The sequence below is a fragment of the Eutrema salsugineum genome, unplaced genomic scaffold, assembly GCF_000478725.1.
Source record: "Eutrema salsugineum unplaced genomic scaffold, Eutsalg1_0 scaffold_4, whole genome shotgun sequence".
Taxonomy (NCBI): Eukaryota; Viridiplantae; Streptophyta; class Magnoliopsida; order Brassicales; family Brassicaceae; genus Eutrema; species Eutrema salsugineum.
Genome location: NW_006256686.1, coordinates 4,613,531 through 4,635,168, shown reverse-complemented (window position 1 = coordinate 4,635,168; position 21,638 = coordinate 4,613,531). Strand labels below are relative to the sequence as shown.

Below are 21,638 nucleotides of genomic sequence, written 5' to 3'. Positions count from 1 at the left end.
AACTAAACAAACCTTAAAAATCAATTTTTCGCAAAACTTCTTTTCCCTTAATATGACATATATATATATATATATACACACGAAATACACTAATGTAACATTAAATGTATCACAAGTCTTGCAATGCATCAACAAGATTAAAGATTAACCAAAGATAAACGTTATTACTAGATGTGTTTTCATTGTTGTAAATGACACAGTACAAGTAATGGAAGAGTGTAGTCTTCAGCATATAGTAAGTGTTAATTTCACTTATAGAGGTTGTGTTTAAACAAGAGTAATTTCAGATAACTGTTAATTTCACCAAAAGTATTATTATTTTATTATTTTTATATATATTATGAAAACAATCTTCATCTATATTTTACTATTGTTAATATATTATGTATAGTCGTCGACTTTAGAGAATCTTTTATTTTACGGTTCTTATAGAGATATGATATTTAAAAATAATTTATTATGTTACCAATCTATATTTGAAGGTTACGACTAATATTTCAAAAAATTTCTTTTGATTACCTTTGAGTTTTAGAGAATTTTTTATTTTTGATCGTTTTGATAGGATTTTTTAATTGTTTTTGTTTTTTTCAAAAAATAGATATCATTGAGGGGTTTGACCTGCTAGTGTAAGAGCGGTTAATCTTAAACAGCTGTTGTGACCGATCGATATCCAATTACCCCTTCTGTTTAATCTTTTTAGGGTGTTATATATATTTGTAACAAGGTATATCTAACTGCTGCGATGGTCATCTTGACTTAATAGACTGTATGTCTCGAGAAATCATCCAGAGTTTATACTTCTATAGTGTGTTCAAATACCCTGAGAAAAAGGATACATGTTACATCTCTTTGGTTATGTTCATTCAGTGGTGGAGCTATATGGAATGTGGGGTTGTCAATTGACCCAAGTCAAATTACAAAAATTAGAACTTAAGTTTACTAATACATGTTATTGTTGAAAGAATTTGTTGAAAATTATTTAATTGATTCCCCTAATTTCATGTTAGATGCCTTCCTCGACTCCGGTTAAAACAATTTACTCCGCCATTGTGTTCAGTAAGAAGGTCGAAGTTGGTGTTTCCACACTGACAACTGATTCTATCTTCACAACTTTTTTCTTTGGCTCGATCTCAAAGACGCAGATTCCCAACCCAAAACCAAAGAGAAATGATTGGCTCTTGTTTAAGAAGCGTTCAAGGGGATACAAAGAACTGATAGAGAGTTAAAGATCTTTTGGAAAGGAAACAATAAGTAGAATAGAACGTTTGTTTGAGGGTTAAGAGACGCAAGCACTTTTCCTTTGTTTTGGCAATGCAGGCAGCAAAGAGATTAAAAAGGTACAAAAATGGGTTAACTAAATAATTACCAATACCAAAATGTTTTTTTATTTTATTTTTTCTTTTTTCAAAAAAGGGTTCTCTATATAAAAAGTGAAGCCTGATAAAAAAAATTTTGAATACAAAGATAACAAAAAAAAAAGATGATGAGGGGGAAAAGAGTGTTGGAGAGAATTCAGCTGCTACAGATCAAAACATGAGACATCTCTGCAATCTTTAATTTGTACAAAGTAGAAGAGAACTCGATATATTGAATACCTGGGATAATTCCAAAGTGAATTAACACTTTATACACGAAGTTTTTTTTTTTAAAAAAAATATGAGGTGCAATGTAAGAAAACTATAATTTGAGTAAACAAAAAAAAAAGGAGAAGAACAATTGAGCACGTGGGGAAGGTATCGAAAATGTAACAGTACCAGAGCATCAGTAAGGCCACCGACACACTGAAAATGAAATGTATACTTTACATTACGTTGTAAAAGACCTAAGTTCACTCTCTTCTTTTTTTTAAAAAAAAATTCTTTTTCTCTGAGTCTGTGACTGTGACCTCAGTTTTTCAAGCAAAATAGTTCGAATAAAAGAGAATTTGTTAACACCGTTATTTGTGTTTTAAGACAATATAAAAAGGAATTTATTAACATCGTTTATTTTGTTTTAAGATAATATAAAATCATTTTTATTGGGAGGTTTTCATTTGAATATCTAAAAAAATATTAAAAAATTATAATTATAAAATATTAGATGAATATCTCAAATAATTTTTTTTTTACCAAATGAATATCTCAAATAGTTGAGATATCCATTCAATAGTTAACATCCAATTTGATATGATATTCGATAAACAAAAAATATATTTCTGTGCTTGCATAGAATAAAATTTAGTAAAGCTTTTTTTTTTAACTAGGAGGAAGTTCGGACCTAGACCTTAATCCTTCTTTCCTCCAAAAGTCCAGAATCAGTTTTTGCTAATATCTGATGATATGGCGTAAAGCATCCCTCCAACCGAGAATCAAACTAGGAGCATATAGAATCAATCCTTGAACTTAACCACTAACCTATTTTATCCGATAGTAAATTTAGTAAAGTTTATATAACGGAAGTCTTTCAAATAAAGATATGTGGAAATAATAAATTAATGTTGTCTTTTAAAAACATTAAAAGTCAATTAGGCGCTCCTTGTCCTTTTTTAGCTGCAAAATGCAATGATGCGAAATTATTATCATCCAGAACAATCACACTTCTATTTATATCACATCGACCATATAGGTGAATTTTTTTATTTATGGAGGATGTAAGAAAAATTACAAACTTGACTCTTATATTTGGTTATTTACAAATAATCACACAAAGTTGAAAGCATGCACGTCGATTATACGATCTTCTCTCTTTTTTTCCCTACTTATAGCATCCTTATTTTTACTTAATAAGAATGATAAGTAATTGTACTACATAGCCTGCCGAATCTCACCGTCCGTGTCAACTGTTAGTCTAGTTTTCATGACTCTCTCCGCTAGCTAAAGCCATGTAGAAACTGTCAAAGTTATTCGACTGCCAGATTCCCTTTAGAACCTTCCATATTTTAAATGATTTCTTTACGGCTCCAACTGGTGACCATTTCAAGAATAATAAAAATGATAGAGAAAAAGAATGAAAAAAAGAATATGAACAAATTAAAAGGAATAAATGTAGAGAAAAAATGTAATAAATTGTCACAGTAAATGGTATCCAAAAAATTGTAGAGAATGAATGGAACAATATATTTAGTATACTTTTATTAGTTACCTTTTTGCCTTCCTTTCGTTCCTTAATAAATTTGATAAGGATTACATTTGTTTTATCATTCCATTTTAAAACAGGAATGAAAAAGAATAAAAAAGAAGGACATGTAATAGTTATTTTTTTTAAATGGTAAAAAAATTTAGGAATGGAGAAGAATAGCACATTCCTCATCATTCCATTCCTTAATTATGATCACCAGTTGGAACCTACGTTTTTTTTTTGAGTGGAATCTTGTTCTGCAGTCTTTGAAAATTTTACACTACCATAAAAAAAAAATTTAACTCCAAGTATTCTAACTATATAAATCAGTACTCATAATATTCTAACCATCCAAATCGATACTCATAATATTTCTAACTATACAAACCAAAACCTAGAAAGCTAGCAATGTTAACTGCTAACGGAAAACAAATAACAATTACTTAACGATTGTGTGTGGTATTTTTAGACCGGTAAAAACAAGGTTTGAAAAATGTCAACGAGCATAGGTAATAACTTCAATTTTGTTGAGTTCACTCTTCAATTGAGTTTGAAGCATGATTCAACGGATTTGAACTTGGAAATAGCATACATGAGCCATTCTAGTTGAAAAGTTGTAACTCTACGAGCATTTTGATTTTGTGGATGTTGGCATATCTCGGCATTAAAACATTGTCTTCAAAATCGAAACTTGAGAAGTGATATCAAGTGCTTTAATATTTAAAAATAAAATAAAAAATACAAAACAATATCGTCATAACAATTACAGAAATGATTGCATTTTCTTAGTATACGTGTGTGTAAATAAAAGCCATTATTTCCCAAGTTTTAATTTGTCTCCTTATGATAAAATAGACTCTCTAACTAACATTTATAAAAATTGTAAGATTTTTGTTAAATATAATTTGCAATAGAAATTTTTAAAATATTTTTGTCTATAGAGTACCATCCATGGTCTCAAAATATGGATTTGTTTCTCAGTACAACATTTTGTATTCTAGAGTTGTAGTAATTCTTATAAGATTAAATCCAAATATTAAGAAATGCGCATTCTGAATAGTACAGTACTAATCATTTTTTTTTATCAACTATACAAGACTCATGTGTGTGACATGTATATAATATCAATACAACAACAAGCCCCTACCGATGACAGTTGTACCGTAATAGAAGTGTAGAAGTATCTATATTGTTCTTAAAACTCTGAATAATATTTATTAGCACGAAACAACAAAATAAACAACGGGAAGGATTCTAAATCATTTGCCATAAACATAATGATGGACCTTTTTTCTCATTATAATAATGTAGCAAACATTAATAAACAACAAGTTTGACTCTTCGCGGAGATCTCGTAAGTGGCTCCATCATTATAATTTGGATTAAAAATACGAAAATATTAGCATGTGGCCACCTGTAATTACCACATTTGATGAATTCTACTATGCATGAGAGACTTACTTCTATTTATGATAATAATTCGATTAGTTATGTTGTTGCAATAATTTATATCTAACGTAGTGTATAAACACTACTACTAGACATATGAGTGTTTGCATTTGTCGTATTATTGAACAATAATTATGTACCCAAGTTTGTTTTTCTATTTATTTGTTTTTGTTTTTTATTTTTCTGTATATGGCGGTGCATCCAAAGAACAAGCCTCGAAGCTCGAGATTCCACTGAAACTTCTGACATATTGGATTAAATGATAGAGACAGTCTAGTGATAATTTTTAAAATCATTACTACTGCTAATCTGTTTTTCGAATTCTCTTTAACGTACATTGTTTAGACATGTTAAATCCGGCATGAAATCGCATGACTCAAAATTTTGATTTCGTTCTGCAACTCTATTTTATTTTCCGCGATTTCATGTTTCTACAAATATATTACCAATAGGAGCTTTGATTTTGATAATCTTGGGTTTAGTTTAAAATTGGAAATTAAGTTTAGTTCACTTGGTTTAGAGGTTCACCGAAACTAATATGATGAAACAAGCGTTTATAAGTCTTAAACCGTTTAAAATCGAGCCTTCCAAAGTGCGATAATAGATGTCCATGAACGGTTAGAAGCCTTAAGTTCAAAGAGTCCAATGCAAAACATAAGTTCGAGTGCGAATTCGACAGTGGTCCATCAAGCTTCATGACAGTTTTTGTTGGCAATGGCCAACGCTTGGAACGTATAATTTCAACTTTGATGCATGTTCGAATCATGAAGCACATCATTCAATGTCTAGTTGAATTGTTCGAGATAATCACGACATACAACGTTTTAGGGAATCATTATCATTTTGAACTACAAAAACGCTTATCGTAATGCAACAAGTTTGGAATACGAGATTAAGATCACTGTTTTGAAGGATATTGTAAATTTTTATATAAATTTCATACATGAGAAATTTGCAGATTATAACATCGAAAACATTTGTTACCACATTGATGATTGGAGGAGTAAGTATGTTTCATGGAAGCATGTTCCAACATACAAAGAGATAAACCAATAAACCAACACATTTATTAGCAAAGAGAGGACCTCTCCAAGTTCTATACTTCTATTCTATCAAATTGTATCCACCTAAGTGGTTATCAAATTAAGTTACACTCTAACTATGTAAACTTTTTTTAATATGTAAAAAATCACTTTTCGTCGGTAATGGAAGATATATGCAATTTTTAATGGTTTAATAACGCATTTGCCAATTCATATACCACATAACATGCACTGATTCTATGCTATCAATCTATAAGATCATCTCGAATGGTAAGAATCCCTACCATTACTTTTAATAATAATTTTGAAGATTTTTAAATGAAAACCTCATTAACAGTTCTTACTCAATGGTAGAATCCCACTTAGGATTCTTAAGAATAAAGCAAACCGAGAAAGAATGTAGATTGAGAGAAAGAATACAAATGAGAAAAAAAAAATTAAAAACTTTTTACTAATCACAGTCCAACACGTCACAGATTTTTAGGGGTTCTAAGAGCTCTTAAATAAGAATTGGTTCTAGCATTAAATTGCATTTTCTCTTAATTTTCTTATTAATTAATTACTAAGAATCCCTTAAAACCTTTCATTATAAATGTTCTAAATGGTTCTCCCATATATCAAATTTTTTTTTAAAATAAAAATTGGTGGATTCAAAGGCTTTCCAGAGCCAAGATTAATTACCAGCGGTTCAACAACTGTGAAACACATCAGCAATTTGCTAATTTAATCGTAGAAAAGTGGTTAGAAAATTCAAACCCAGATAGATAAAACACATATACATACTAATGGAATTCTCAAACCACTGGAATACAAGCACCTGGTTCTTCCTCCCATATAAGGAAAGGAGGGCCGTGGAGGGGGGGGGGGGGGTTCTCCCATATAATAACATCATTCATAATCCATTCGAGTAGGAATTTTGATATGTTTTACATGTGGTAATCTAAAAAAAATCTCTTTTCCTTTGAGTTTTACTTTTTTGCTATTTTTAGAGTTTTTTTTATCGACTATCTGATTCATTAGAGCCCAAAGGTACCGAGCATACATGGTACAAGAGAAGCCCAAACATACAAGGCCTATAAAAGATACATAATCCAAACACGTGTAGTGACACACGTTATCTCTTGAAACAAAGAGAAAACAGGTGTCTTGCTCCAGGCTTGTCTGCGTAATCGATGATGCTTCCGTCACCACTCTTTGCTGCCGGCGACTGCAAACTCCGGTGAACTGCATCTCTAGTGACTCTAACCTCCACAGCAAGAAATTTTGTACCAAGATGCTAACCTTTTGTTATCCTTCATATCTTCGAAATTACTCATCGGAAAATAAAACTGAAATAGAAATGAAACCGCTTTTGAACTTTTTCCAAATCTCCTCCTCCAAGGAAGCTTCGTCGCCGTTCAGACCCAATTTATTGGTCTGAGCTCTGTCCCGTTGTTGCTCCGAGTGATGAGCAAGAGGATAACAACAAAGATTACTCCTCGCAAAGAAGAAAACCTGAAATAAAAGTTAAAAAAAAAACAGCAATTCCGACAAGCAGAAAACAGCCGAGAAAGAGAAGCAAAAGGTGAGAAATCCGGTCTCAGCCGGAAGATAAGATCCAAACCAAGTCAGAAATTTTATCCGATAAACGGAAATCAACAAAACAAAAAGATGAAAAAGATTACAAGGGAAAGAGATTCGGATCAACCGGAATTTATTTACCGAAGATATAAACAGCACAGTGTCGGGTCGGAATAACACCGGTCACCGGCCAAAAGAGGAAACGCAGAAAAGTTGAGAGAACTTTCTCTTTCTAAAGTTTGAGAGAGAAAACAACAGATGTGTTATATTTTTCTATTTTTTAAGTTGAAAAAAAATGAGAAAAATGAGAAAATGGCCTCAAAAAAGTTGGCCTTAAAAATGAATTTTGTTTTTTGATAAATGGCCCTCCAATTTATTTCTTATGATAGAAAGCTCCCAAAATTAATTTTTCCCAAAACTTGTTCGTTTTCTTTTACCACATTAAAATAGATTTTGATCTTCGCAGTTTCTTTTATGATCTCAACAAAGTTTGCATCTTTATTTCTCTGTCGACTCGGGATTTCAGTTTTTGACAACGGGTTTGTGATTTTCTGTTACTTTCTGTCTGTGTTTTTGTTTCCTTTTGAGCAAGAAATTTTTTTTTCTTTTTATTCAAAAAAGAAATTTTTTTTCTTATGGTAATGAATGTGTGTGCTTTCTTAAAGCTCATTAGCATTCGTTGTTGCATATACATTCAGCGTTAAGATTTCTGTTTGTTCTCTAAAAGTTGATTAGAGTTTTTTATATTCGTAATTCCTCGCTTAGATTGTCTCGTCCCCTGTTATAGTTTGATCAGCTTTACGGATTCATGCAACTAAAACCTAACTCTTGTTTGTGGTACAAAATGATTTTGCTTTAGAATCAGATACGCAAAAGGAATGATCTTTTCATAGTTGTAGTCTTTAAAAGTTCTTACATTTTGATTTTAATGCTATTATTGCATAATTTAGGAATTTCCTCAACACTCTCGATTCCTTTTGAGTTTGTGTGAGAGAGGTTGCTGCTATCATGGGTTATGCACAGCTCGTAATCGGACCTGCAGGTTGCGGAAAGGTTTGTTCTTTAATTCAAATCATCTCTGCTTTCAATTGAAATTGAAGGAAACAAGAATGCAAGTTGAAGTTATAATCCAAATTTTTACTAAAATGGTTTTTATGTTGTTGGAGCAGTCAACTTATTGCTCATCTTTACACCAACATTGTGAAACTATCGGACGAACAATGCATATCGTGAACTTGGATCCCGCTGCTGAAGTCTTTAGTTATCCTGTGGCAATGGGTGAGTTCTCTGTCACTCAAATTCATTGCCTTTTGCTTCTTCAGAGTCTGTCTTTCGTTTTCTCTGTTTCACCGGTTCTTGTCTTGATGTAGATATCCGAGAGCTTGTCTCTGTGGAGGATGTTATGGAGGAGCTAAAGTGTGGTCCCAATTATGGTCTCATGCGTTGTATGGAGTATCCTTTCTTTAAAAACCTTAAGATAAAAAGTACTATTTACGCCTAGATGAGGCCTTTAATTGCGTTTTAGCACTATGTGATTGTGCTTTTTTTGTGTTATCACAAAATATACTGAGTGGAAGCTGGAAGTACCTTAAATTTATAATTCATAGTTACCTTGAGGACAGTCTATATAATTGGTTAGATGAAGAATTGGAGAACTTCGCAGACGATGATTACTTAGTCTTTGACTGTCCAGGTGACTCTTCTAGCTCTTATAGAACCTAAAGAGTTTCTCTACATCTTTGGTCAATGATTGTTTAAGTTGCATAATCATGTTGTGATTATAGGCCAGATAGAGATTTTTACACATGTACCTGTGCTCAAGAACTTTGTGGAGCATTTGAAGCAGAAGAACTTCAGTGTTTGTGCTGTTTATTTGCTTGATTCACAGGTTTACAAAAAATGTTTTTTCTTCCCTTACTTTTGATTATGGACGTATTTGAGTTTTTAGCAAAAACCATTAGGTGTTTTTGACATAAAAGAGAATATTTTGGATCAGTTTGTAACAGATGTAACCAAGTTTATCAGCGGATGTATGGTTTCTCTTTCTGCAATGATCCAGCTTGAACTGCCTCATGTTAACATCCTCTCGAAGATGGATCTCTTGAAGGATAAAAGCAGCATTGAAGGGTGAATCTGCTTTCTCTGTTCTTCTTCCAATACCCTACCACGTTTTGTGCCTGTCTCTGGAATTTCTAATTTGATTTCCTTGTGTGGTTTGACATATATAGATACTTGGATCCGGTGCCTCGCACATTGCTGTCTGAGTTAAACCATAGGATGGGTCCTCAATTTGCAAAACTGAACAAAGCCTTAATTGAATTGGTATGGGTTTTGTAACTTTTTATATTGTACAATTGAACTTTTATTAACGAGTTTGGATGATGAATCTTTCATTTTGAATGTGTTAGGTGGAAGAGTACAGTATGGTGAGGTTCACGCCACTTGATTTGAGAAAAGAGAAGAGGTAAACTCAAAATCATTTCCTTTCTTTAGTTACTTACCTGAGCATTTGATACCAAACTAAAAATGACGCTGAAAAATGTTTTGTGGGCAGCATTCAATATGTACTGTCTGAAATCGACAAGTGCATTCAGTTTGGTGAAGACTCTGAAGTAAAGATAAAAGACCTTGATGAAGATATGGATCAATCAGAGCTTTAGAAGAGCTTGCTTGGAAAATGACTTGCGCGAGAAGGAAGAGTAATATTAGACTAGTAGTTGCTTCAACAACTAGTTTTTGATTATGGGTTTGATCCTTAGAATTTGTTCTTTGCTTTTCGAACTTCAGATATTGAATGCTATTCTTTTGATAATGAAGATATATTTGCAAACTCGAGGTTTTGTTTACAAAAGAGTATATTAATGGTTTGATCGATCCTATTCTCGTATATCAGATTTACTGATAAAATTAAACCAAACAGTGGCCAATAATGATCGACTAATTTAGAGTAATGAATAAAACTAGACATTAAGATTGAAAACAGTAACAGGCAAATATAAGATAATGTGAAAAAAGATAATAAATTCTTAAAAGGAAAAGTATCCTCAAAACCAAAATCCTCGAACGCAATAGTAATGTGAAGACAAAAACAGAGTTTTTAGTCTGAAAATAGAAAATTTGAGGCATTAAGCTCAAGAAGTAAAAAGCTACAAGAGGCATGAAGCAATAGAAACTGCAGTGATTTACTCTTCGTCGTCCTCATCATCGTCATCACCACCTGCTCCGTTCAATGCCTTGACTCTCTCGATCAACTTGTTCTTCCTTTCTTCGTAGGTCAACTTCTTCAAGTTGTACCTGTTTGTCAAAAAAAAAAAAAACCCAATGAGACACTAATGACAATAACGTTACAAGAAAAGATAAATGAAGTGATTATAGGTTTTTACCTCTTGTGTTCCTTTGGAGCAGCCTTGACGGTTTTCTTTGGGTTGGGGTCAGCACGGATAGCTGCATGAACCTTCTTGTACAGCTCCTCGATGTTCTCAGCGTCAACTCCTTTCTTAACGTACTGACTGAAATGAGTCTGGAACTTCTCTGGCTCGTCTTCTGTCAACAGCTTCATGTAGTTTGAGACATGGCCACCATAGATGTAGTTCCTGTGGATCTCAGCATCAAGTTGTTTGCTTTCCTTGTTGAATCCAGCAAATCTCTTGTCACTGTGCGGGATATCAAGTCCTCCGTCCAAAGCTCCCTATGAAAAACACAACACAAATCATAAGAACACGCTAACACATTGTTTGCTCATGACAAAACACAATTAATTGACAAGAACAGCTTTCTACCTTGAGTGCACCGAAAACACGGTTTCCAGTCGTGGTCCTGATAAGTCCAACATCAAGAAGAGCACGGAATGGTCTCCTTGACTCAGTTGGTTCCACAGAAAAGTCCTCTCCAGTGGCCTGATAATAAAGGTAAGATTGAGATTAAACCAGCAATAAAACCTAAGTCAGAGATATGAAACAAAGTTCACAGCATACCTCTACGTTGCCCTCATACTCAGCATCCATTTCCAACATCTTCAAAACACGGCGAGCCAAGAGAAGGCCAGTACAGTACGCTGATCATACACAAAAGAACAACACTCTTTAGCAAACCATAAACATAGAATCAACCATCTAAAACCAGAAAAGTAAAGCATAGGTCTGATTCAACACCTGCAGCATAGTTTGTGAGTCCAACAGTGAGTCCATAATGAGGCAGCTCATGTGCATAAGCAGAAGCCTTGACAATGTCACCGGCTATGCTTGCAGACACGATTTGTGCAACAATGTCTTTGTTGGTGAAACGGACAACAAAACGGTACTTTGGTGTGTTGTACTTGTTCTTGTCCTGGTTGATGAGACGGATTCTAGCTCTGTAATCAGTCTTTCCGTCTGCAAAAAAAAAAATAGAATTAACTTTCAGAACGCATTGAACAAAGAGCGCAGAGACAACATAAGCAAGAAACTAATGATGAATCAATACCTCTCCTTCTCCTGAACTTGACTTGGTACCTCTTGAAGTAAGCATTCGACTTGGATGGCTTCACAAACACCTATCAATAGAAATCGTCTTATTTTTATTAGTCTATCATAAAACAAAAACCCTAATTAAATCCTAAGATCTAACGATATAACTATTCTTCCGAAGGTAACAAAGATCTAGCAGAATATATCAATTTAAACGCATCTGTGACTCTTTTTGTAGTTCTAAATGATAAAGCACCGAACTTGAAATCAAATCCTAAATAAAAATGGAATAATAAAAACCCATGACGAATATAGCCATAAGCTCATTGTTTCTCCTTACCATAGCTTCAAAAAATGTATGAAAAAAACTAAGGAAACGCTGGAGAAACAAAGCACAGGAGATTTCTTCAGGAAATGAAATGGAGAACTAATTCGATCTACGGCGAAAAACGAAGAAGAAGAGAGGAGCGAAAAGCTAGGGCTTACCATTGTTTGATTGTTGTTGCTAAGCGTAAGCGAAGCTTTGGTGTGAGAGGAGTGAAGACAAGACAAGAGGCGGAATGACCTAAATGCGAGAACTTATAAGAAAAACCCTAGAAGAAGACTCCTTCTTGGGCTTTCTAATCAACGGCCACGATTTATCTGGGCTGAAAATGGTTTTAACAATTTGGATTGGTCCGCTTTATACCAAAAGGCCCATAGGCTTTATATTTAGATCTTCTGCCCTTCCATCTTTATTTTAGGAGAATCTCTTTTTGGAGGGAGAGATGGAAGAAGAAAAAATTCTTAAGAAAGATATAAAATCATAAAATCATTTAAACGACATACTACTTATGTACATTTTTTTTTAAATATATTCTGAATTGTAAAAATTTTCAAACACTACACTAGGATTTGCGTGATAAGCAAATGTAGATAAATCTATTCTATTAAAACAGAAGCACATTTAGTGCTTGCATCCAAACACTCCCAAAATGTTTTTTATAATATTTTATATTATTTTTATATTTAATTTCCAAAAATTAGTTATTAATTTAGATATTTTTAGATTTCCTAAAATCTAGGTCATCTTTAATTTAAATTTCAAATTATTAGAAATTTAATTAAATTTAGTTACAAAAATTTGCATTCAATTTAATTTAAATTCAAAAAAATCAAAAAAATTATAATTAAATTTATTACGAAAATTTAGATAATAATTTTAATACTTTAGAATTTCTTAAATACAGGAAAGATTTAATTTAAAATTTTAAATTTAAATAATATTTTTATAAAAATGCATAATAAATAAATATTTTTTCATATTTTATCATAAACAATCGGTCTAAAATATCAAATATTTGAGATTAATAAATATTTATATTATACAATAATATGATCGAGCTGATTAGAGTTATATATATATATATATATTTAAGGTCCATGAGTTAATTTATTAAAACATGTAAGATATTAAGATGATTTGAGACAATTAAACTAACAGCTTAGCCAGTTTATATATATATATATATACATACATTTTTAATAGCACAAATAGTAAATAAATATCTTATTATATTTTTTCATAATCAATTGGTCCAAATATTCTATATTAGTAAATATTTATAGAGTTATACAATTATAATTATAATCTTATACGGATTAGTTTGTCAAAAAATGTAAAATATTAAAAATGATTTAAGACAACTAAACAGATGGATTAGCAAATTTATAGATCTAAAGATTGTTTATATGTAAATTTAAATTCACATAATAACAAAATTTATAATTAACATTAGATCAATGTATACTTAATTAACGTATATTCTTATTCTACTAATATATAAATTTTACTGTTTAAAATTAAAATATGATAACATTTTTTTGATTTAAAAAAATAAATAACAAAAACAAATGATATCTAAACAAAAAAGATAAATGCAACTTATATTATAAATAAAAAATAAAACATTCCCGTGCGTCCACACGGGGTTAAAATCTAGTATTTACTTAAAACTGAGAATCTCGCAATTATGACTCGTATAATTAAATTTTAAATTAAAATCAATATTTATATATAAAAACTGTGTTTTTGTAAACTATAATTAAAATAATGCTATAAACCCTTGAGAATTAAATAAATATTTAAACTCTAAATTAAATTATATACCAAAAACTCACGTTTATTTATTCAAAAGCTGTGTTTCGTAGTTAAAATTAAGAAATCCTATAAATTTGGAATGATCAAAAAAATTGATAAAATTGGATTTCAATACAAAAAAACATTAAATAACGGTGTGTTTCGTGACCCTTATCTTTATATTAGACACATCGATACTATCCAAAGTCGACGATACTATTCATCATTAGAATATATAATATCCAATACTTGTTAAGCTTTCTAACAATATTATTAACAAATATATACAATACATGTTAAAATACAGTTTGATACTTATTAAAATCTCATCTGATACTTGTTAGCATGCCAAAAATAATTTCTGATATTAGCATAGTAACAGTAATATGTGTTAAATATTTGATATTTATTAATTTGTTAATAATAATAAATAATTTTTGTTAACTTGCTATCCAATACTTGATAGCATGGTAACAAAAATAACATTAGATCAGATGTTATTACTGACATGTTACAAGTATCATATATTATTGTTAATATGTTAACATACTATATTAACTTGTTACAAATATCACATATTATATATTGTTAGCACATTAACAAGTATCACCTATTTTTGTTAACATTATCAAATATTATTATTAATACGCTAATAAGTATCAAATATTACACTCTTTGATGACCAATAATATTATCAACTTTGGATAAACAATGTCAATAGTAGGTGATTGATGAACAATATTCTTCATTGATAACACAGTTTTGAGGCCAATGACAATTTTTATGTAGTTATTTGAAAAAAAGGTATTATTTAATGGGCTTTTTTATTTCTCTTTCATACTTATCTAGTTTTGAATCCTTAGTTTATTACTTACTTAATTCAAATTGATAGATATTGCTATTGCTCTAGTTTGAATACTAGAGGAAAGAAGATTATGAAACCTTAAAGAATATCAAAATTTCATGTATTTTTTCGTTATTATGTTTAGTCAAATGGTTATTGACTTAATTTTGTTAATTAGATTACTACTATGTTAATTATATAGAAAACATATATATGGTCATGAACCTATGTTTATCTACATAAGCTTTTAGCATTTTTCTACATAAGTTTAAAAAGGTGATGCATGTGTTGTTCTAGAAATAAATGTTGTTAAATATAAAACTTCTGGGATGAAAATAATTGCTGGAAGTTTTTATGCAGTCTTTGTTTTGTTATTATAATATGTTATATCCTTTTTGTGCGTGTGTGGTTGGCAACTCTTAGGCTCTGCCTTTTTCACATTTGTCTTATTTCCACTTCTTTTCTTTCGCTTTGCTCCACTAAAATTTTTTTTTAAAGTTTTAGTTTGAGGATGAAGAAGATGGAGAGAATCTAAGAGTCGAGAGTAACAAATCTTGTAACAGTTTTTGTTTATTTCCTGAAGATGGCAGCAATGGCTGGAGGAACATTTGGAGTCACCAACTCTCGTATCTCTATAACCACACCAACTCTTTCTTCCTCTTCTCTGTTTCCACCATTAACATTGGTCTGTAATGTCTTTTTGATTTCCATGGATTTAGTAATCTCATCTGAATCGATACAGTATGATTCAGATTTTGAATTTGTCTCTCTTCTTGCAGCCACCAGGTAACAAAAAGGATAACCAGTTGCGTTGTGCCGTGCAAGAATCTTCTACTTCTGCTGGTAATCTATAAAACAGAATGTTTGTTGGTTTCTTGAAAACATCAACAAACACAAGAAAGTAACATTCTTGTTCTCTCATAGTTGCTACCGAGAAGAAAGACAAAGAAGAAAAAGACTCAACAGTGGAGGTTCCGGCAAAGAAACCGAAACCCGCAGCTGCGAAAGCAGCAGTGGTGAAACCGCTAAGAGAGATGATGGATGAAGACGTAATTCCTCCATTAAAAGCAATTCTTGAAGCTCAAGATGATATCTCTGACCTTGAATTATCTTTCCAAGACGATAAGGTTCTTGATTCTAAACTAAATTATGTGCCAATTATTCATCATCATCATCATCATCATCATCATTGATTCATTTCTAATTTAACTTGTTTGATTATAGCTGGAGGGTTATTTCTTGAAGAAAGGTATTCAATATTCCTTCTGGGCCTTCTTCCCCACTGGAAACCTCACAGGTAATCATTTGCTTCAGATACTTTGATACTGCAAAGTTCAATGTCACAAATTGTGTCTTTGTTTGTGTTTTGCAAAGCAGGAGCAAAGGGGTTTTCAATTTCCTCATACGGGTCAGGTCCAAGCACAGTAGAGCCATTTCTGGTCGATGAGAGGAAACCAACTGCGAACCACGTTGTGTTCTGGGTCGAGAAGCGCCTCGCTGCACAAGGGATTATTCCGGTTTGGAACCAATGATGTTAAGAATCTCACATCGGAAATGAGTCGGAACCTTGAATGATACCTAAGAAATTTGGACTGATCATCCACTCATGAGGTTTTCTTATTCATTTGTTTATAATAAAACAATTACATTTGTATACCAAAATTAAAGAAAAGCCCTTCATTTATGCTAATCTATTTTCACTTGAGACTATTCTCTTCCTCGCCTTCTCAGCCTGCAAATCATTGGTTTCAATTACTTCAAAGCATAAAATGAAAATAAAAATGTGAAATTGTGACAAGCTGAAATGAATAATCTTCTATTTCAAGTATCTAACCTGTTCTTTCCAATTCATAGAACCTGTGACAATAGCTAGTATAGTGGCTTGGACAGCGGATCCAACCACAACACCGCACCATAGTCCTTTTCCGTTGAATCCCCAACTGAAAGCTAAGTAAACTCCAACCGGAGCTCCAACGAGATAATAAGCCACCACGTTGTTCCAAGCTCCAATGTGTTGCCAACCACTTCCCCTAGCAACACCATTGAGGACTGCAGTAAATCCGTCGAGGATAAAAGAAAGACAGAGCAAAGGAGATAGGTCCGCGACATAGTCCACAACTTCTTTGCTGTTGTTGAATGCGTAGCCTATTATGTTCCTGCAGGTGAAGAGAAGTGTGCTAAAGCAAATAGACTCTATCAGCCAGAGACAAAGCCCTGCCATTACTGATAACCTAGCGACTTGAAGATTCTCAGCTCCCAGGTTGTTTGACACGCGTGTGCTGCAAGAAACCAATTAATGACTAATGTTGAGGAAGGAATTTAAAGGCTCCTTTGGATTAAGAATTGAGATCTTACCTCACAGCCGCCGCGACTCCATTTGCAATTACATAGTGCAAAGTTTCAGTTGTAAGACTAACATGAAAGAAATAGGATCTATACTTGTCAATAAAGAGAAAAGAAAAGGTAGAGGTGTAAGTGTATGTGTCGATTTTACTTACCATATTGAAAGAACAGAGGTCTCGAGTTTCGGGTTGGGAAGAAGTCCTGAGCAGAGTATGAGTAGCTCAAATAGCCACCATTCTAGGCTATAAAGGTTAAAAATATGAAAAAAAAAATACAAGCGAGGATAAGATGAAGCATTAATGTATGTAGCTTGACCAACAAGAAACTTAAGTTTGACTTACCACAACATTGCTGCTGATGGGACTCCGTAATGGAAGAACTGTTTGACACAAGACACGAAATCATCGGATACAAAGCCGCGAGTCTTCTCACAAGAGCTGGAGAATCTCACATAGCATGCAAGTATCAACGCATAAAACCAGAAAGACATACTAATAGCCAAAGCAGCTCCATTGCTTCCCAGACCAAACACGGAAACCAAAGTCCAGCAAACCGGGATGTAGAATAAAAGGGTGGCCACGGCAGCGTAGAGCAGAGGAAGAACCAACCCTTGTGTCATCAGAAACCGGTTTAGTGGTATGGCAACCGCTTGGCCGAACAAAGCCGGTATGAGCCAAAAGGCGTAGGAGTCTGCTACTCTGGAGATGTCAGGGTCTTGTCCGAGAAAGATTAAAAGCTTGTCGATGTAAATCCATAGAATTGATATTAGGAAACAAATTGGGATGTTGGAGGCGATTGCTGCGTATGTGTAGGTTCCGATTTTTTCGTATTGTTTGGCTCCATAAGCTTGGCCACAAAGAGTCTCCAAAGCACCCACTAACCCCCACTGCACAAAGCGTTTTCAAGATTTGAGTCACGATTGGATTCTTGAATTGAAAAGGAGTGAGTAATAGCATAATTACTTACCATAATGCTGAAACCGGATACATTTGTGAAGGAGGTGGCAAGAGCGACGCCGGAGAGCTGGAGCTCGCCGTTGTGGCCGGCGACCATGATTGAGATGACAGGCAAAAGGTATTGAGAAATGGTCACGGTGGCCATAGGAGCGGCCAAGAGGCAAACTTTCTTCAGCTCGACGGTGAGCTGGCTTCTTTGCCATGTCGTTGTACCGGAGATTAACTCCTCGCCTCTTTGAAGAAATGGCTCTTCCATTGTCGTCTTCCTAGTGTTGAAGGCTTTGCCTTTGATTTCAAGATAAAATGGAATATATATAATAGATAGAAGAAACCAATGTCAATAAAGACTTTTCTTTTTCTACATCGTCGGAATATAATATTGAATTTACATGCCTTTTAGATCGAGTACAAGCATTTTATTGTGAAAGAAATTATGAACAGTTGTAGAAAAAAAATTACTCACACCAAAATTAGTAAACCGGAATACAAAAATGATTTAGTATCTCCACGAATAGCGCATAGTTAAGACATTTTAGCTAAAGCCCGGACCCAGCCTAAATTAAATATTTCTAAATTATTTTGATTCAATTATAGGATTTGTTAAAGGATTTCTAAATGTAGAGTTTCCTGGTAATGAAGAGTTAAATACACTAACATAGCTTTTGGGTTTCTTCGTTTGTCTGCCACTATTGTGCAGTCACACAAGTGGTTATTGTTTGTTTGGCAACCTGCGGCTGGTTGTGGAACTGATCGCAACAAGATTCTTTGAAACACTGAATTTTCAGCGTCTAAATTTTTTATATGCATATCATTACCTATGGCCTAGCCAATACTATAGGTAAACGAACATGGCTTAGTCGCAATCAGGGGCAGATGTAGCTAATACCAAACGGGGTCACATGCCCTCTACTATTTTTTTATTTTTTTTAAAATAATTTATGTAAATTTTTTTTTTAATTTTGTGGTAAAAAATAAAAAGTTGCCCCCAACAAAATTTTTTTCCCTGTTTATAAAATAATCCCCCAACTAATTTCTTTTTTAGATTCGCCGTTGGTTGCAATCCCAAACTCTTGCAGCAGGAAACAAACAAACAACATATTATCTAGATCTAATATTTTAATTTTAGGTTTGATTTAGTATGGACTTTATACCATTTATTTAGTTTTAAACTTTAGCTTTTAGATTAAATTAGATTTGATATAACATATATATGATTGTTCAAGTTTTGATTCACTAGCTTGTATAGAAACATCCTTTCGAAAGTTGCTTTAACAGTCTAATGTATTTTTTATGCTTCATGTATGAAATTTTCTAAATGCAAAAATCCGAATATAACAACAACAAAAATGGTAGATTGATTTTTTTTTTATGACACATAGATTGTACAACAATAAAATGATTAAAATCAAATTTAAGAGTTATATAAACTTCGAAAAGCCCTAAAAGCCTGGAATGACATGTAGCCCTATTTGGAGCTGACCAGACTTGAAAATATAAGAGCATCATTATCGGAGAAACTTATATTGAGTTTCTAAGCAATTTTTTATTAATAAATTTGGGTTACAAATCCTTATTAAGAAACCTAATATGTTGTATGATGCATTGGTAGAAACTAATTTGAGTTTCTTAAAAAAATTTAATAAAGATGTTTTATTTAAGATAATTAATTACATAAAAAAAAGATGACTAAAATTAGTAGTTAATCACATATACAAAAAGATGACTAAAATTAGCTAGTCCAGATTTAAGCTTGACATAGCTTTCTCAAGGTGATGCAGATTCTTCGTTTCTGATCACTTTCTTCTCGATACTGAGCATCTCCAGACATGAGAATGAGACACCCTGGGCTCAACAAAACATCCACATCTTCATCTTCTTTCTTTTCTGCAGGACTAAACCATAACAAGCTGTTACTCTATTGGTTTCTTCTAGCTTTTGCATTATCTCCTGTTAAAAGATCATCCAGTTTTTACATATTTTGTAACCTTTAAACTACTCCTAGAAACTTTATCAAGATCAATTGGTTCTTCTAATAAAGAAGTGAACAAGTGTTTACGTGAAAGTATTATACCTTATCTGGTTGGTATAAATTGACAATGAGCTGGTCGAACAGAGGTTCTCTCCACAATAAATCAGCAGGCAACACTGATTCAACAGATCCAACGGTCTCGCGTATGAGATCAGATACTTCCGTTGCCCATGAAGAAGATCACCAAATCTCATCGCCTTTCAAAACAAGAAATGAAAAGAGCAAAACAAAAAAAGATAGAAGCTTTAGTTTCTTTATCATCTCAAACTTCACTTCAAGAGGAATCACACCCAGAAACCAAGAATCTTTGTTACCCAATTATGATAAGGAAAAAAAAAACCAGAATCCATACAATTTGGCTCCAAATGTTCATCTTCACTCATTCATACACCAACTAAAATGTATTTGGATCAATGTCTCATCAAATGCAATAGAACAATTTCCATTGAAACGATGATTAAGAGAATGAAATCCAGTTTACTACGTAAGGATAAACCGATTATGGGAGTGTGGAAGCAAGTGAGAAGCTAACAAAAAGAGAACACTTTCTCAGGCAGGATACAAAACGGGAACATCAGAAACAATGATATACTATCAATTTCCAGGAGTTAGTTTGATGTACGTAAGAAAGTTGAGGCCTAACTCACAAAATGAAGCTAATGTAACTATCATATCACAAGAGACCAATAATTTCAATGCCTATCACAATTCAACGAGAAAGAACCCATTAGACAAGACTAGATTACAACTAAATCTAATGAATTAGTTTGAGGATGGCAACGATAAGATCCCAGACAGATTGAAAGTGGGCAGATTGGCTAGAACAGAAGGAGAGACTGAAGAGAACCAAACAGTTGCAGACAAATAAACTTAATGTAAGAAAAAAAAAAAGAGAATGAATCGATGGGGAAATTACCGAAACATCATCAAAGCTCCAACGGTTGAAGAGCTTAACCTCGTTGGTAAGCTGCTGCTGAATCTCAGCGTCAATTTCTACGGCGGCGGCCATGGCTGGAAGATCACCAGCGTCAATTTCAACATCTCACCAAGCAAGAAGTTTCACCATCACTAATCGGGTAAGATGAAGTATACATCTCCGATGAGACACTCAGCGATTCGACTGGGCTGAGATGGACGACTCAGAGATTCCCTTGCGACGGAGATCGATTCCGGAAGAGTCGATCATGGAGGACGAGAAAACAAGGAGAAATCAAGAGAAGAATTTTGTCGGGGGAAGAAAAAAACCCAGAAAAAAACGATTTACATTTTTCCCCAACATTTTTAGCCTGTATTGGCTCGACACTTGGCACAAAAAACGTTTCTTCTGGTTGTCAAATAAAAAACGTTTCTAACAAAAATGGCTCAACTTTCATAAAATTTAATAATAAAAAAATCTAAGAAACCCAGCTATATACGTCGATAATGATGGTCTAAGCTCGGCATTTATTTCGGTTCAGATCAGATTCAGACCGTGCTCAAATTTACACGAACTTCATTGTGTTTCGGGCTGGTTGACATGTCTACGCATATTACTGTAAAACATGAAAAAGAAATACATGATAATCCACTTGGTGACTTGGGAATCACGTTCCTTACCAACGAGGCAACTCGCTAAACAACAAAGCCAAACCATACAGTCACAACAAGCATGCTGCCCGAGGTTATATAAGTTAATAAATAGGAGCAGGGGTAGCAAATTTCGTTTTGACTTGTTTGAAAGTATGAACAATACCACAACAACAACAACTGATATC

General features: G+C 33.1%; 5 protein-coding genes and 1 long non-coding RNA gene across 8 annotated transcripts; 2 read left to right on the top strand and 4 right to left on the bottom strand.

Moving 5' to 3' along the window:
• Positions 1-6,634: 6,634 nt before the first annotated feature.
• Positions 6,635-7,412, bottom strand: LOC112084608. Its single transcript, XR_002898284.1, has 2 exons — positions 7,290-7,412; positions 6,635-7,082 (listed from the first exon to the last, which is right to left on the bottom strand). It is a non-coding gene; the product is annotated as an uncharacterized LOC112084608 (long non-coding RNA).
• Positions 7,413-7,644: 232 nt separating this feature from the next.
• LOC18014204 (GPN-loop GTPase 3) lies at positions 7,645-9,836 on the top strand. The gene is made up of 10 exons (XM_006418552.2): positions 7,645-7,687; positions 8,099-8,201; positions 8,318-8,426; positions 8,519-8,600; positions 8,756-8,841; positions 8,933-9,036; positions 9,145-9,275; positions 9,377-9,470; positions 9,557-9,612; positions 9,703-9,836. Exons 2-10 carry the CDS (start codon positions 8,157-8,159, stop codon positions 9,806-9,808), a joined length of 813 nt encoding a protein of 270 aa, XP_006418615.1. The 5' UTR covers positions 7,645-7,687; positions 8,099-8,156; the 3' UTR covers positions 9,809-9,836.
• A 308-nt stretch (positions 9,837-10,144) lies between these two features.
• Positions 10,145-12,170, bottom strand: LOC18014195 (60S ribosomal protein L5-1). The gene is made up of 7 exons (XM_006418551.2): positions 12,080-12,170; positions 11,610-11,679; positions 11,300-11,518; positions 11,123-11,202; positions 10,928-11,044; positions 10,532-10,836; positions 10,145-10,442 (listed from the first exon to the last, which is right to left on the bottom strand). The coding sequence occupies exons 1-7, from the start codon at positions 12,080-12,082 to the stop codon at positions 10,331-10,333; spliced, it is 906 nt and encodes a 301-aa protein (XP_006418614.1). The 5' UTR covers positions 12,083-12,170; the 3' UTR covers positions 10,145-10,330.
• A 2,798-nt stretch (positions 12,171-14,968) lies between these two features.
• LOC18014192 lies at positions 14,969-16,258 on the top strand. The gene is made up of 5 exons (XM_006418548.2): positions 14,969-15,241; positions 15,336-15,399; positions 15,481-15,683; positions 15,781-15,853; positions 15,934-16,258. The coding sequence occupies exons 1-5, from the start codon at positions 15,140-15,142 to the stop codon at positions 16,086-16,088; spliced, it is 597 nt and encodes a 198-aa protein (XP_006418611.1). The 5' UTR covers positions 14,969-15,139; the 3' UTR covers positions 16,089-16,258.
• On the bottom strand, positions 16,133-18,123 carry LOC18014194 (protein DETOXIFICATION 1). Its single transcript, XM_006418550.2, has 6 exons — positions 17,866-18,123; positions 17,241-17,785; positions 17,055-17,141; positions 16,912-16,968; positions 16,391-16,835; positions 16,133-16,288 (listed from the first exon to the last, which is right to left on the bottom strand). The coding sequence occupies exons 1-6, from the start codon at positions 18,109-18,111 to the stop codon at positions 16,238-16,240; spliced, it is 1,431 nt and encodes a 476-aa protein (XP_006418613.1). The 5' UTR covers positions 18,112-18,123; the 3' UTR covers positions 16,133-16,237.
• Positions 18,124-19,382: 1,259 nt separating this feature from the next.
• On the bottom strand, positions 19,383-21,189 carry LOC18014193. 3 transcript variants are annotated; one of them, XM_024153868.1, is made up of 3 exons: positions 20,801-21,186; positions 19,927-20,081; positions 19,383-19,802 (listed from the first exon to the last, which is right to left on the bottom strand). In XM_024153868.1, exons 1-3 carry the CDS (start codon positions 20,891-20,893, stop codon positions 19,796-19,798), a joined length of 255 nt encoding a protein of 84 aa, XP_024009636.1. In that variant the 5' UTR covers positions 20,894-21,186; the 3' UTR covers positions 19,383-19,795. The 3 variants fall into 3 exon arrangements, with proteins under 3 accessions (XP_024009636.1, XP_006418610.1, XP_024009635.1); XM_006418547.2 differs by having other exon boundaries at positions 19,412-19,747; positions 20,801-21,189; XM_024153867.1 differs by having other exon boundaries at positions 19,422-19,739.
• Positions 21,190-21,638: the final 449 nt, after the last annotated feature.

What these genes read in the sequence shown, in the direction of transcription:
- LOC18014193 (XM_006418547.2), bottom strand. Translation starts at nt 20,893, where the DNA reads ATGGCCGCCGCCGTAGAAATTGACGCTGAGATTCAGCAGCAGCTTACC. An exon ending in GGAGCTTTGATGATGTTTCG is followed by an intron (nt 20,082 to 20,800) that starts GTAATTTCCCCA and finishes TTGTTTTGAAAG; the next exon opens with GCGATGAGATTTGGTGATCT. An exon ending in ATTTATACCAACCAGATAAG is followed by an intron (nt 19,748 to 19,926) that starts GTATAATACTTT and finishes GTTATGGTTTAG; the next exon opens with TCCTGCAGAAAAGAAAGAAG.
- LOC18014194 (XM_006418550.2), bottom strand. Translation starts at nt 18,111, where the DNA reads ATGGAAGAGCCATTTCTTCAAAGAGGCGAGGAGTTAATCTCCGGTACA. An exon ending in CCATCAGCAGCAATGTTGTG is followed by an intron (nt 17,142 to 17,240) that starts GTAAGTCAAACT and finishes TAACCTTTATAG; the next exon opens with CCTAGAATGGTGGCTATTTG. An exon ending in CTATGAATTGGAAAGAACAG is followed by an intron (nt 16,289 to 16,390) that starts GTTAGATACTTG and finishes AATGATTTGCAG; the next exon opens with GCTGAGAAGGCGAGGAAGAG.
- LOC18014192 (XM_006418548.2), top strand. Translation starts at nt 15,140, where the DNA reads ATGGCAGCAATGGCTGGAGGAACATTTGGAGTCACCAACTCTCGTATC. An exon ending in TGTTTCCACCATTAACATTG is followed by an intron (nt 15,242 to 15,335) that starts GTCTGTAATGTC and finishes CTCTTCTTGCAG; the next exon opens with CCACCAGGTAACAAAAAGGA. An exon ending in AGAATCTTCTACTTCTGCTG is followed by an intron (nt 15,400 to 15,480) that starts GTAATCTATAAA and finishes GTTCTCTCATAG; the next exon opens with TTGCTACCGAGAAGAAAGAC.
- LOC18014204 (XM_006418552.2), top strand. Translation starts at nt 8,157, where the DNA reads ATGGGTTATGCACAGCTCGTAATCGGACCTGCAGGTTGCGGAAAG. An exon ending in GGTCTCATGCGTTGTATGGA is followed by an intron (nt 8,601 to 8,755) that starts GTATCCTTTCTT and finishes TATAATTCATAG; the next exon opens with TTACCTTGAGGACAGTCTAT. An exon ending in GATAAAAGCAGCATTGAAGG is followed by an intron (nt 9,276 to 9,376) that starts GTGAATCTGCTT and finishes TGACATATATAG; the next exon opens with ATACTTGGATCCGGTGCCTC.
- LOC18014195 (XM_006418551.2), bottom strand. An exon ending in ACTCACAAACTATGCTGCAG is followed by an intron (nt 11,203 to 11,299) that starts GTGTTGAATCAG and finishes GTGTATGATCAG; the next exon opens with CGTACTGTACTGGCCTTCTC. An exon ending in GTGTTTTCGGTGCACTCAAG is followed by an intron (nt 10,837 to 10,927) that starts GTAGAAAGCTGT and finishes TGTTTTTCATAG; the next exon opens with GGAGCTTTGGACGGAGGACT.